A 16,134-nucleotide genomic window follows, 5' to 3' on the forward strand; every position below is an offset into this window, starting at 1 on the left:
GACCAAACAGGCCCAATCCATGTCGGAGTTGTGGGATCTGCAAAGGCGACTGTGAGGAAGGAGGCCTCACAGCACTGCACACTCAGTTTTCAGACTGAAGCCACTGACAGCAGCCACCAGCTCCAGTCCTCACACACTCCTTGATGGTCCCTCACAAGGCCCTTGCTGGAAAAGATAATTAGAATCTTTTAATGATTTATGTGGTTAAAAATAAGATTTGTGCTATTAAACCAAGGCAGAATTGGTTCAGTGTTATGATGTCAGACAGTTCTAAAATGACTCTCAAACATATAATATTTAGACCTAAAATTCCCAACTGGGTGTGGTGTCACACACCTGCCATCTTAGTGCTAATCGGCAAGAAAATGAGCAAGTTCAAGGTGGACCTGTGCTACCTCATGAGCCCCAGTTGCAAACAACAAAAACAGAAAGTAATGAAGCACCCAGTCCCACAACACCCGACGGAAGCTCGAATCCCAGGTGCTGGGAAATGTCCAAGATCACAGGAGAGGCCACAGCATCTGCCCCAACACCTGGAGTAACTGGGTTCCCCAGGATCCTGAGATCCAGGAACCCCTAACCAGCCAGGGGCACGGGTCACTTATGATCCGAACCAGTGCCCTGAGCAGACCGTGGGCGCTGGCTCTGCACCCAGTCCCACAACACCCAGAAAAAGCTCGACTCCCAGGTGCTGTAACACGCCCAGGATCATAGTTTGAACTTGCACCCGGAGTAGACCTGGGGTGCTGGGTGAGCATGAATTCTTACAACACCCAGAGGGACCTGACTCCCAGGTGCTCTAACAGGCCCAGAATCACAGGATCATAGAGGAGGCTCGACTCCCAGGAAATCGAACACAATCAGGAACACTAGAGCTCTGACACACTCAAGATCACAATTGAGGCCACAAAATCTTTCCCAACACCCAGTATAACTGGTACACCCACAAGAACCAGGGAAACCCAAACCCTGCCCAGCCAGAGGCATGGGTTCCTTCCAGCATGCACCAGGGCTCTGGCTCCCCACCCACTCCTGAAACACCCTGAGAAAGCATGACTCCAAGGAGCTCTGACACAACAGGATCTCAGGAGCTTGGTCACACCAAAATTTCAGAATCCCAGATGCAGCTTGACACCCAGGAGCTCTGACACACAAGGATTTCAGGATTACAGGATCACAGAGACAGCTGGACTCTGAGGAGTTCTGACACAACCAGAATCACAAGAATATCATCCTGAGTGAGGTAACCCAATCACAAAAGAACAGTATGATATGCAATCACCGATAAGTGGATATTAGTCCAAAAGCTGGGAATACCCAAGATATAATCCACAGACCACATGAAGCTCAAGAAGAAGGAAGACCAAAATGTGGATGTTTCAGTCCTTCTTAGAATGGGGAACAAAATACTCACGGGAGGAAATACAGGGACAAAGAGTGGAGCAGAGACTGAAGAAAAGGTCATCCAGAGATTTCCCCACCTGGAGATCCATCCCATATGCTGCCACCCAACTCAGTCACTATTGCTGATGCCAAGAGGTTCGTGTTGACAGGAGCCTGATACGGAGGTCTCCTGAGAGGCTCTGCCAGAGCCTTACTGATACAGAAGAGGATGCTTGCAGCTAACCATCGAACTGAGCACAGGGACCCCAAAGGAGGAATTAGAGAAAGGACTAAAGGAGCTGAAGGGGTTTGCAACCACATAGGAAGAACAACAATATCAACCAACCAGACCCCCCAGAGCTCCCAGGGAATAAACCACCAACCAAAGAGACCCATGGCTCCAACCACATATGTAGCAGAGGATGGCCTTGTCAGAGATCAATGGGAGGAGAGGCCCTTGGTCCTGTAAAGGCTTGATGCCCCAGTGTAGGGGAATGCCAGAGTGAGTGGGTGTGGGGGAGCACCCTTATAGAAGCAGGGGAAGGGGGAATGGGATAGGGGGTTTCTGAAAGGGAAACCAGGAAAGGGGATAACATTTAAAATGTAAATAAAGAAAATATCCAATAAAAAATAGTTATATATATATATTTTATATATTAAAAGAAGAAAGTAATGAAACTTATGTACAAAGTGTCAGCCTAGAGAACCCAATGGCAGCAAAAACTAGTCACAGATAGCTCTTGAGTTTGACAACACAAAAATTGCTCGTATTAATTTGACTCCAACCTTTTTTTTTTTTAAGATTTATTTATTATCTATATCAGTACACTGTCGCTGTCTTTAGACAACCAGAAGAGGGCACTGGCTCCCGTTACAGATGGTTGTAAGCCACCATGTGGTTGCTGGAAATTGAACTCAATGCTCCTAACCACTGAACCATCCCTCCAACCCCTGACTCCAACATTTTAAAATGTTCACATTTTCTGTTAGAACACGTACAGAAACTCCTTTAAAACAGTTCAGCCATACGTCAGCCTTAGTAGTGCTAACAGATCATCCTCATACTTGGGAGCTGAGGTGAGATGACTGCCAGCCTGGGCTTTGGAGCAAGTGCAGTGCATGTTTCAGTTTAGTGAAAGCATTTATACAAAACTGGGGGTGGGTAAGGAGGTATGGGTGACTTAGGGGAAGCCAGAAATTGAGGGTACATTTAATAACAACACTTTTCATGAGAATCTCAAAAAAAGTACTTTTAAAACAGGGAACATGAATGCTTGCCTATTTTGTACAAGGCCTTGAGTATCAAACTCACTGTTGTAACATGAGTTTCATTGGCTATCATATATATTCCAGAATAAGCTTCTTTAACCACTAACTGAAACTAATTTATAATAATTTCTATTACTGTCATATATATATATATGTATATATATTCTAGAACTGACTTAAAAGTAATTGCATTTCTTAAAGCACTAGGTGCTATGCCACATGTCTGACTTATATGGGCACAACTAGCCAAGAATATAAACAAGTCTAAAGAGGAAACAGACTTCTGCTGGGAGAAGCCCTGTAATTTTAGCTTCTCACAGCTTAGAGCATATAATCTATAATTCAAAGAGCATATTGGGAAGTGGCTGTCCTGGCTGATTTGTCTAGTAAGCAATTTGGAAATTCAATGCAAGTCTGCGAGCACCCTGGGTATACTTTTCACTACAGTAAACCAAAGTACTCTAAGGAAAAGGAGCATTTAAGACTGAAATGCACATGTTATCTCTGATTGAATGCCAGATTCCATAACTGAATATGCAGTTACAAGAGCATCTGAATGATTAAGTAAATCAAAGAGAGACCCTAGGGATTTTTATTAGAAAGCATTAATAAAGAGTCTTTAGCAACCTCCTGTATTCACCCCTGTTACATTAAACAGGGTAAGAGGTTACTTCCCAGCACATCTGCTGTGCAGTTGTTAAATGTTTACAGAAGAGCTGTAAAATGATAGCAAAAATGGCTCTCAAGTGATACTTTAGGGAGAATAAGCTGTAATAGAGATTCTGCTCCCCCCTCTTTTGAAGACGATGGGCAGGTGACATTTCCCAGCCTTCCCTGTGCTTAAACATGAACAATTACTAAGCAGTTGTCAATAGATTCAAGTCATAGAGAGTCTTTGACCTCTGATGAAAGACCTGTTCACTGTAGTAACTCTCTGCAGATTTTTAAATACAAAAAAATGAACTTCTACTTCCTCTCAGGCACAGATTTCAGACTGGGATTCTGTTTCCATGCTGGCCTTACCTCACATAATACAAAGGTTTATAGGACCTCTGAAACAATAACCATGGCCAGGTCAGGTGGGAAGAGAGCAGGAAACCGCCCTTCACCTGTCGAGCAGTCTGCATGCAGAACTACTGGGAGGTAAGACGTGCTTCTACTCACACACCACTGCTCTGTATCAGTCAGATAGAGGTGGAAGTAAGACCAGCTATGCAGCATGAACTCTAAATTACCCCGGACTGAGGAAAAGTACAAAGCATGCAAATATAGAGGTTCCCTGAAAGATCAAAATCCAGGTGTTATCATATGGAACCCACCCCCATATAAAGTACCTCTTCAGTTTGCGTCTGAGTTCTTCCCACAGCGGGCGTTGGCTTCCCCTCAGAGGTGAGTGGCAGGTCCACAGCAGGAACATAAGCAGGAGCACTGATGCTTATACCCTGTTCCACCTCACCTGGAAGTGCCATCCAATCTGTTGGATACAAAATATCTCAGCTGATCTCTTGTGAAGCTCATCATCTCCCCAAGTAATCTAAAAGCCAGCGACAATCAAATCAGGCAGGTAACGCAGAGAAAGCTGACCCTAGCACCATGCTTGTCTTCATCTGTGAACTTGACTCAAGAGAGTCCCTTTCTATAAAACAGAAGGCACCTGTGTGTTGACCTTTTATCGTGCTGTAAGGTTGTACAGGCCACCCGGGAGGTTTGGAGGGGACTGAGGGAGTGACATAATGGGCCTCCCATGCCTGACTCCATTTCTACTGCTCAGGAAAATAAGGTAGGAAGATGTTGCTTTTGCCTCATTTTCCCATAGTTTCCTGAGGGGGTGAAGAGAAAGAAAATGGAGTGCAGACTTCTGTAACAAGGCAGCAGTATTTCAAAAATATATATATTACAAAATGAGGATGCCAGAAGGAAAGTACTTTAGCTTTCAGCAGAGAAATGAAATACTGTGTCATATGAAAAATGCACAGGCTCATTTTCAACACTTGCAAACAACATGTTTCCTGCTTGTTTAGCACAATCACAAGAATTCAATAACCAATCTTAGTTTCCCCATGCAGTTATTGAAAGTGGCGTGCTGGCTTGTTTGTGTGACGCTTTATGAATGTACAACAGACCTTTAAGGAGAGCAAACAGACACACAGAAGAGCACGAGCCTCGGTCTAGACTTCCAGAATATCCGAGAAGCTAGTGAGAGCACCTCACTAGCCAGGAACTTGCAACAAGATGCTATTATTGCCTGCTTCTCTAGGATGAGCCTCATTAAGTTCTCAGTGGACGTGATTAGCAGCACATGTATCTGGGCTAATGGCAATGGCAGAATATGCAGTAAGATGACTATGCAGTTCTGATTTTCAAAAACTAAGACTACTCTGAAATCCAACCTTCACCTCCATAGCTATCACACCCACAGAAATAAATCACTGCTGACTTTTAATGTGGAGAAAAAGAACACAGAATCAGATCTTCTGGAAACTGGGAGCTGTGCTGGGAAGACAGTGAGGAAGGAAGTCCTGTTGAGCCCCATTATTGGAATTTTAGAACATCATCTTGTTAACCAGCATGAATAGAGGAAATAATAACAACAGACCCTGAAGTGTCCAGTATTTGACAACTGCCAGCACGGCTAACCCTCCCAACAGCTCTCAGTGTTCTCAGTGTTCTAGGCAATGAGCTGTACACACTGAGAGAGATCTCACTCGGGATCCCACAGTTAGAAAGGCAGAGTCGGCACTGTGCCCGGACCTCAGCCAAACAGTGTTAAACAAACCTTTTTTATTACGTATTTAATTTTGCTTCATTATATGAAATGGCTATGCTCAGGGCCAAGAAGTGTCACCTGTAGCTCTGAGTGTAGCAGGCAGCACTAAGTACATTTTCCAAACATGTGATGCCTAGAATGCAACATGTTTAGTAAACTCAGTAACGGTGGGAAAAAACTGGCCTCCTAATGTACCTTCTTATAAGTTCGAAGCCAAACTCCTACACTGAGCTCCCTTGTGTAAGAGTTCAGGATAGGTCCAAGGCTGTGAGGACCTGCCAACAAGCAATAAAGAAGAGGCTTATGCCTCTCAACGTGAGGAACAACATCTCTCTGGCCAACTGGCTGCTGGTGCAAACACTAGTTCTGATGAGAACTGAGAATCAATTCTGCTCTCCAGCCTTATATTACAGTGCCGTTCTGTCCAACAAAAGATGTGGCAAGCAGAACAAGTGTGTGGGTCCTTTACTGAAGCTTCACAGCCCTAATCTGTTTTCATCCAAACCAAGACTTTCAACAACGACAACAACAACAACAACAACAACAACAAATGACTTCTTTTGTAACAATTCTACTGCCATGGGAACAATTATTTCAAAGCAAAAAGACTCCACATCCTCAGCACCTTAAATTGCAGTCATCTTTTCTCTGGGGTAAAGACAGAATTCAAGAATGCATACTGTCAGGGTTGGGGATTTAGCTCAGCGGTAGAGCACTTGCCTAGCAAGCGCAAGGCCCTGGGTTCGGTCCCCAGCTCCGAAAAAAAGAAAAAAAAAAAAAAAAAAAAGAATGCATACTGTCAGAGGCCAACACAGTGAATTCTAAGCCATTCTTGGAAGCAGGAAATGAATGTGTTTACAGTGAAAACCCTCACTAGGAAGCTCCAGCCTCGAAGTATGTCTACTCTGAGAGAGTTGTACGCTCAGAATACAAGACACAAAATTCCGAACAGCATAGACCCCGCAGAAACAGAGGAGCTGGTCCACACACACCTAGTTTCTTTCCCCAATCTATCTGATTGGGGAACTATTCCTTTCCTTGGATGAATGATTAAAAGAGAAGGAAAGGAAGGGAGGGAGGGAGGGAGGGAGGGAGGGAGGGAGGGAGGGAGGGAGGGAGGGAGGGAAGGGAGGGAATTAGCTTCCCTACTTTACTCCCTTCTCAGGAAGAATATAGAAATTTCTTTATGTAATAATAAGTACTGGAGAGTAAGTTTTTCCTCTGGTCAACATGGCTTCCCAATTACATCTTGGTAGATGGGTAAGTTAGAAAATATAAAAACTAGAAGAGTGGGGATCGAGGATCATTGTAAGGCAAAGACCTGTCTCCTTCCTTGATGGTTTTAGTAAATAGTGATGCCATCCAAAGATGATACTTCAAGTTGGTTGGAATGTGCCCTCTGCTGTAAGCATGGGGCTATCATGTTCTTTATGCCACAGCAGCTTAAACTGTGGGATGAACCCTATATGGAGTCATGTCACCAAATGTGAGAATTGTACAAAGTTCGGCAACAGCAAGAGCTTTATGAAACAATAACCAAAAATTAAGCCAACTTCCAAGATATTCCTAGCATTCAACTGTGTTGTATTGTCAAGGTCACTGTAGCACTGGTCTGAACACACTTGGTGTACACTAAATACCATGTGTGCTATTAACCCCTCAGTCCCCAAGAACACTTCCCAAAATACTTCAGCTGAGACGTATACTTCTAGATATTGTGAACTTCCCTGTTTTCCCTATACATACAAAGTTTCCAGCTCTTATGAAACCCTAACAGCTTAACTAGAAAAAAACATATTCCTCAACATTTAAGCAAATTAGTTTGTCTTCGAGTTGACTGTATCACACTAGAATAGCTGACTTTAAAAACAGCTGTTTGGGTTGCTGACTTGCAGTTCATTTTTTTTAAATTCATCAAATTCATTTTGACTTGTTATTAGAACAGAAATTTCAACAAATTCTAAAATGGTCCTAAATATAATTCTGCTACTTTGTTCTACATAACTATGAGAAGAGGAATTTACAGCATTGGCAACTGTACAATCAACTATCCATCTACCCTGAAGATGTTTTGCATGATACAGCACTGAATAGTCACCCAATACTTAACCTTTTAATTTATCTAAGTATATCTACATCACTAATTATAATTTTTATCTTTAATAAATGGTAAAACTAATTGTATACTAAAAACTGTGTTAAGATAAACCTCTTTGTGACTTGTATACCTTCTTTATGTGCACATACTTAGGGCTGCATCAAATTTTCTTCTGTGAAAAGAAATCCTGGGAGGAAAAGGTCTTTAAAGCCCTGCTTTACACAATTCCTATGATCTCCTTTCTCTTTACCCCTAACTCGGATTCATCATTAGGGTAACAGTTTTTTACATTGTAGGTCACGTGCACTTAGAGAAGTTTCTCTGTTGGACAGGCAAACTTCAGTCCTCCCACCCTGTGTTCTCATGAGGTCTAGAACAATTTATAATGATATTATATGTGGGATTCTATGGTCAATACCTAATTCCTCCAAAAAACTATCAATCACAAGAACAAAAGTTGGTGGTGCTGGAGAGATGGCTCAGCACTTAAGAGCACTGACAGCTCTTCCAGAGGTCCTGAGTTCAATTCCCAGCAACCACATGGTGGCTCACAACCATCTGTAATGGGATCCAATGCCCTCTTCTGGTACATCTGAAGAGTACCTTTGTAAAAATAAATAAATCTGGCTGCCGCTGCAGAGAGCCCGTGGGCAGCACCCCACGAGCGAACCTGAGCCTCGGGACCATAGGTATGACCAAATTTTCTGAGGCAAGAAAGCTGCCTGGTGAGCTTGGGACACACGGAAGCAGAATTTCTCTAGGACCTGGCATGTTCTGTGTTTACGGGAAGTCCCACACCCGTGGATCCCGGCCCGCAGCAGCTCTCTGCTCCCAGACCCGGTGAGAGAGAGACCCAACCGCCTGGTCAGGTGGGCACTCCTGAGGCTGCAGAGCGGAAGAGACCACCAACTCTGCTCACCCCTGCCCACATCCCTGGCCCAAGAGGAAACTGTATAAGGCCTCTGGGCTCCCGTGGGGGAGGGCCCAGGAACGGCAGGACCCCTGCCTGAGACACCGCCGGAACCTGAAAGAAACAGACCGGATAAACAGTTCTCTGCACCCAAATCCCGTGGGAGGGAGAGCTGAACCTTCAGAGAGGCAGACAAGCCTGGGAAACCAGAAGAGACTGCTCCCTGCACACACATCTCGGACGCCAGAGGAAAAAGCCAAAGACCATCTGGAACCCTGGTGCACTGAAGCTCCCGGAGGGGCGGCACAGGTCTTCCTGGTTGCTGCCACTGCAGAGAGCCCTTGGGCAGCACCCCACGAGCGAACCTGAGCCTCGGGACCACAGGTAAGACCAAATTTTCTGCTGCAAGAAAGCCGCCTGGTGAACTCAAGACACAGGCCAACAGGAACAGCTGAAGACCTGTAGAGAGGAAAAACTACACGCCCGAAAGCAGAACACTCTGTCCCCATAACTGACTGAAAGAGAGGAAAACAGGTCTACAGCACTCCTGACACACAGGCTTATAGGACAGTCTAGCCACTGTCAGAAATAGCAGAACAAAGTAACACTAGAGATAATCTGATGGCGAGAGGCAAGCGCAGGAACCCAAGCAACAGAAACCAAGACTACATGGCACCATCGGAGCCCAATTCTCCCATCAAAACAAACATGGAATATCCAAACACACCAGAAAAGCAAGATCTATTTTCAAAATCATATTTGACATGATGCTGGAGGACGTCAAGAAAGACATGAAGAACTCCCTTAGAGAACAAGTAGAAGCCTACAGAGAGGAATCGAAAAAATGCCTGAAAGAATCGCAAAAATCCCTGAAAGAATTCCAGGAAAACATAAACAAGTAGAAGCCCATAGAGAGGAGACACAAAAATCCCTGAAAGAATTCCAGGAAAACATAAATAAACAAGTAGAAGCCCATAGAGAGGAGACACAAAAATCCCTGAAATAATTCCAGGAAAACACAATCAAACAGTTGAAGGAATTAAAAATGGAAATAGAAGCAATCAAGAAAGAACACATGGAAACAGCCCTGGATATAGAAAACCAAAAGAAGAGACAAGGAGCTGTAGATACAAGCTTCACCAACAGAATACAGGAAATGGAAGAGAGAATCTCAGGAGCAGAAGATTCCATAGAAATCATTGACTCAACTGTCAAAGATAATGTAAAGCTGAAAAAGTTACTGGTCCAAAACATACAGGAAATCCAGGACTCAATAAGAAGAACAAACCTAAGGATAATAGGTATAGAAGAGAGTGAAGACTCCCAGCTCAAAGGACCAGTAAATATCTTCAACAAAATCATAGAAGAAAACTTCCCTAACCTAAAAAAAGAGATACCCATAGACATACAAGAAGCCTACAGAACTCCAAATAGATTGGACCAGAAAAGAAACACCTCCCGTCACATAATTGTCAAAACACCAAACGCACAAAATAAAGAAAGAATATTAAAAGCAGTAAGGGAAAAAGGTCAAGTAACATATAAAGGGAGACCTATCAGAATCACACCAGACTTCTCGCCAGAAACTATGAAGGCCAGAAGATCCTGGACTGATGTCATACAGACCCTAAGAGAACACAAATGCCAGCCCAGGTTACTGTATCTAGCAAAACTCTCAATTAACATTGATGGAGAAACCAAGATATTCCATGACAAAACCAAATTCACACAATATCTTTCCACAAATCCAGCACTACAAAGGATAATAAATGGTAAAGCCCAACATAAGGAGGCAAGCTATACCCTAGAAGAAGCAAGAAACTAATCGTCTTGGCAACAAAACAAAGAGAATGAAAGCACACAAACATAACCTCACATCCAAATATGAATATAAAGGGAAGCAATAATCACTATTCCTTAATATCTCTCAATATCAATGGCCTCAACTCCCCAATAAAAAGACATAGATTAACAAACTGGATACACAACGAGGACCCTGCATTCTGCTGCCTACAGGAAACACACCTCAGAGACAAAGACAGACACTACCTCAGAGTGAAAGGCTGGAAAACAACTTTCCAAGCAAATGGTCAGAAGAAACAAGCTGGAGTAGCCATTCTAATATCAAATAAAATCAATTTCCAACTAAAAGTCATCAAAAAAGATAAGGAAGGACACTTCATATTCATCAAAGGAAAAATCCACCAAGATGAACTCTCAATCCTAAATATCTATGCCCCAAATACAAGGGCACCTACATACGTAAAAGAAACCTTACTAAAGCTCAAAACACACATTGCACCTCACACAATAATAGTGGGAGATTTCAACACACCACTCTCATCAATGGACAGATCATGGAAACAGAAATTAAACAGTGATGTCGACAGACTAAGAGAAGTCATGAGCCAAATGGACTTAACGGATATTTATAGAACATTCTATCCTAAAGCAAAAGGATATACCTTCTTCTCAGCTCCTCATGGTACTTTCTCCAAAATTGACCATATAATTGGTCAAAAAACGGGCCTCAACAGGTACAGAAAGATAGAAATAATCCCATGCGTGCTATCGGACCACCACGGCCTAAAACTGGTCTTCAATAACAATAAGGGAAGAATGCCCACATATACGTGGAAATTGAACAATGCTCTACTCAATGATAACCTGGTCAAGGAAGAAATAAAGAAAGAAATTAAAAACTTTTTAGAATTTAATGAAAATGAAGGTACAACATACCCAAACTTATGGGACACAATGAAAGCTGTGCTAAGAGGAAAACTCATAGCGCTGAGTGCCTGCAGAAAGAAACAGGAAAGAGCATATGTCAGCAGCCTGACAGCACACCTAAAAGCTCTAGAACAAAAAGAAGCAAATACACCCAGGAGGAGTAGAAGGCAGGAAATAATCAAACTCAGAGCTGAAATCAACCAAGTAGAAACAAAAAGGACCATAGAAAGAATCAACAGAACCAAAAGTTGGTTCTTTGAGAAAATCAACAAGATAGATAAACCCTTAGCCAGACTAACGAGAGGACACAGAGAGTGCGTCCAAATTAACAAAATCAGAAATGAAAAGGGAGACATAACTACAGATTCAGAGGAAATTCAAAAAATCATCAGATCTTACTATAAAAACCTATATTCAACAAAATTTGAAAATCTTCAGGAAATGGACAATTTCCTAGACAGATACCAGGTACTGAAGTTAAATCAGGAACAGATAAACCAGTTAAACAACCCCATAACTCCTAAGGAAATAGAAGCAGTCATTAAAGGTCTCCCAACCAAAAAGAGCCCAGGTCCAGACGGGTTTAGTGCAGAATTCTATCAAACCTTCATAGAAGACCTCATACCAATATTATCCAAACTATTCCACAAAATTGAAACTGATGGAGCACTACCGAATTCCTTCTACGAAGCCACAATTACTCTTATACCTAAACCACACAAAGACACAACAAAGAAAGAGAACTTCAGACCAATTTCCCTTATGAATATCGGCGCAAAAATACTCAATAAAATTCTGGCAAACCGAATTCAAGAGCACATCAAAACAATCATCCACCATGATCAAGTAGGCTTCATCCCAGGCATGCAGGGATGGTTTAATATACGGAAAACCATCAACGTGATCCATTATATAAACAAATTGAAAGAACAAAACCACATGATCATTTCATTAGATGCTAAGAAAGCATTTGACAAAATTCAACACCCCTTCATGATAAAAGTCCTGGAAAGAATAGGAATTCAAGGCCCATACCTAAACATAGCCATATACAGCAAACCAGTTGCTAACATTAAACTAAATGGAGAGAAACTTGAAGCAATCCCACTAAAATCAGGGACTAGACAAGGCTGCCCACTCTCTCCCTACTTATTCAATATAGTTCTTGAAGTTCTAGCCAGAGCAATCAGACAACAAAAGGAGATCAAGGGGATACAGATCGGAAAAGAAGAGGTAAAAATATCACTATTTGCAGATGATATGATAGTATATTTAAGTGACCCCAAAAGTTCCACCAGAGAACTACTAAAGCTGATAAACAACTTCAGCAAAGTGGCTGGGTATAAAATTAACTCAAATAAATCAGTTGCCTTCCTCTATACAAAAGAGAAACAAGCCGAGAAAGAAATTAGGGAAACGACACCCTTCATAATAGACCCAAATAATATAAAGTACCTCATTGTGACTTTAACCAAGCAAGTAAAAGATCTGTACAATAAGAACTTCAAGACACTGAGGAAAGAAATTGAAGAAGACCTAAGAAGATGGAAAGATCTCCCATGCTCATGGATTGGCAGGATTAATATAGTAAAAATGGCCATTTTACCAAAAGCAATCTACAGATTCAATGCAATCCCCATCAAAATACCAATCCAATTCTTCAAAGAGTTAGACAGAACAATTTGCAAATTCATCTGGAATAACAAAAAACCCAGGATAGCTAAAGCTATCCTCAACAATAAAAGGACTTCAGGGGGAATCACTATCCCTGAACTCAAGCAGTATTACAGAGCAATGGTGATAAAAACTGCATGGTATTGGTACAGAGACAGACAGATAGACCAATGGAATAGAATTGAAGACCCAGAAATGAACCCACACACCTATGGTCACTTGATTTTTGACAAAGGAGCCAAAACCATCCAATGGAAAAAAGATAGCATTTTCAGCAAATGGTGCTGGTTCAACTGGAGGGCAACATGTAGAAGAATGCAGATCGATCCATGCTTATCACCCTGTACAAAGCTTAAGTCCAAGTGGATCAAGGACCTCCACATCAAACCAGACACACTCAAACTAATAGAAGAAAAACTAGGGAAGCATCTGGAACACATGGGCACTGGAAAAAATTTCCTGAACAAAACACCAATGGCTTATGCTCTAAGATCAAGAATCGACAAATGGGATCTCATAAAACTGCAAAGCTTCTGTAAGGCAAAGGACACTGTGGTTAGGACAAAACGGCAACCAACAGATTGGGAAAAGATCTTTACCAATCCTACAACAGATAGAGGCCTTATATCCAAAATATACAAAGAACTCAAGAAGTTAGACCGCAGGGAAACAAATAACCCTATTAAAAATTGGGGTTCAGAGCTAAACAAAGAATTCACAGCTGAGGAATGCCGAATGGCTGAGAAACACCTAAAGAAATGTTCAACATCTTTAGTCATAAGGGAAATGCAAATCAAAACAACCCTGAGATTTCACCTCACACCAGTGAGAATGGCTAAGATCAAAAACTCAGGTAACAGCAGATGCTGGCGAGGATGTGGAGAAAGAGGAACACTCCTCCATTGTTGGTGGGATTGCAGACTGGTACAACCATTCTGGAAATCAGTCTGGAGGTTCCTCAGAAAATTGGACATTGAACTGCCTGAGGATCCAGCTATACCTCTCTTGGGCATATACCCAAATGATGCCCCAACATATAAAAAAGCCACGTGCTCCACTATGTTCATAGCAGCCTTATTTATAATAGCCAGAAGCTAGAAAGAACCCAGATGCCCTTCAACAGAGGAATGGATACAGAAAATGTGGTACATCTACACAATGGAATATTACTCAGCTATCAAAAACAACGAGTTTATGAAATTCGTAGGCAAATGGTTGGAAGTGGAAAATATCATCCTGAGTGAGCTAACCCAATCACAGAAAGACATACATGGTATGCACTCATTGATAAGTGGCTATTAGCCCAAATGCTTGAATTACCCTAGATCCCTAGAACAAACGAAACTCAAGACGGATGATCAAAATGTGAATGCTTCACTCCTTCTTTAAATGAGGAAAAAGAATACCCTTGGCAGGGAAGGGAGAGGCAAAGATTAAAACAGAGACTGAAGGAACACCCATTCAGAGCCTGCCCCACATGTGGCCCATACATATACAGCCACCCAATTAGACAAGATGGATGAAGCAAAGAAGTGCAGACCGACAGGAGCCGGATGTAGATCGCTCCTGAGAGACACAGCCAGAATACAGCAAATACAGAGGCGAATGCCAGCAGCAAACCACTGAACTGAGAATAGGTCCCCTGTTGAAGGAATCAGAGAAAGAACTGGAAGAGCTTGAAGGGGCTCGAGACCCCAAAAGTACAACAATGCCAAGCAACCAGAGCTTCCAGGGACTAAGCCACTACCTAAAGACTATACATGGACTGACCCTGGACTCTGACCCCATAGGTAGCAATGAATATCCTAGTAAGAGCACCAGTGGAAGGGGAAGCCCTGGGTCCTGCTAAGACTGAACCCACAGTGAACTAGTCTATGGGGGGAGGGCGGCAATGGGGGGAGGGTTGGGAGGGGAACACCCATAAGGAAGGGGAGGGGGGAGGGGGATGTTTGCCCGGAAACCGGGAAAGGGAATAACACTCGAAATGTATATAAGAAATACTCAAGTTAATAAAAAAAAAAATTTCAATCAAAAATAAATAAATAAATAAATAAATATTTAAAATAAGGGGGGGAGGGGCTGGTATTTTAGCCTTCAGTTATATTCCAGAAACAAGCTATAGTTGTTAAGTAGTTGTTGAGTAAGAATCACTGGTCATTTACAGGCTCCCTATACATGCTTAATGTTGCAGATAAAACAAGGACTTTTGATTTGCACCCAGAGCTGGGATTGTACCCCAGCCCTATGACACAAAACCTGCCTGCAGAGAGCTGGTCTGCTAGGAGCACTCTCCCTCCTAAGCCCACAGCACACATGTAGGACCCCTATTTTCTCTCTACTGACTGTCCAAAGAGAGACCTGCCAGGAAAGCACAGGGCTCTGGAGCCACAGGGCAGTCTAGGACCAGACCCATCCTGTCTCCATCTGCACCCAGAGCTGGGACAGTTCCACGGTCCTAGAACACAAAGTCTGCCTGCAGAGAGCTAGTCTTCCAGGAGAGCTCTCACTCCAAAGATCACAGGCTCACAGGCCCACAGGAAGGGTAAGCTCCAGGCACACACAACAAGGCCAGCTAACATCAGAAATAATCAGATGGTGAGAGGCAAGCATAAGAACCTAAGCAACAGAAACCAAGAGAACTTGGCACCACCAGAGCCCAGTTCTCCCACAAGAGCAAATCCTGGGTACCCCGACACACCAGAAAAGTAAGATTTGGATTTAAAATCACTTCTCACGATAATGATAGAGGACTTTAAGAAGGACATAAATAACTCCCTTAAAGAAATACAGGACAACACAGATGTGCAAGTAGAAGCCCTTAAAGAGGAAACACAAAAATCCCTTAAAGAATTACAGGAAAACACAACCAAATAGGTAAAAGAATTGAACAAAACCATGCAGGATCTAAAACTGGAAATAAAAACAATAAAGAAAGCACAAAGGGAGACAACCCTGGAGATAGAAGACCTAGGAAAGAGATCAGGAGTTATTGACACAAGCATCACCAACAGAATACAAGAGATAGAAGAGAGAATCTCAGGGGCAGAAGATACCAGAGAAGACACTGAACAGTAGTCAAAGAAAATGCAAGAAGCAAAAAGCTCCTAACCCAAAAAAAATAGGAAATCCAGGAAACAATGAGAAGACCAAACCTAAGAATTACAGGTATAGAAGAGAATGAAGATTACCAAATTAAAGAGCCAGTAAATACCTTCAACAAAATTATAGAAGAAAATTTTCCTAACCTAAAGAAAGAGATGCCTACAGACATACAAAAAGCTTACAAAACTCCAAACAGATTTG

General features: G+C 42.5%; 1 protein-coding gene across 11 annotated transcripts in view; it reads right to left on the bottom strand.

Annotated features, from left to right (window-relative positions):
* Iftap (intraflagellar transport associated protein) overlaps positions 1-16,134 on the bottom strand; it is a 94,448-nt gene that overhangs the window by 10,802 nt on the left and 67,512 nt on the right. For 6 of the 11 annotated variants that reach the window (NM_001429177.1, NM_001429176.1, NM_001106491.3 and 3 more), the window contains 1 exon segment: positions 3,987-4,126. The exons of 4 other annotated variants lie outside the window; for them this stretch is intronic. In NM_001429177.1, coding sequence (NP_001416106.1) covers positions 3,987-4,126 — 140 coding nt within the window. 11 annotated transcript variants of the gene reach the window in all.

This window comes from Rattus norvegicus, chromosome 3 (assembly GCF_021556685.1).
Source record: "Rattus norvegicus strain SHRSP/BbbUtx chromosome 3, alternate assembly SHRSP_T2T, whole genome shotgun sequence".
In the NCBI taxonomy this organism is placed as follows: domain Eukaryota; kingdom Metazoa; phylum Chordata; class Mammalia; order Rodentia; family Muridae; genus Rattus; species Rattus norvegicus.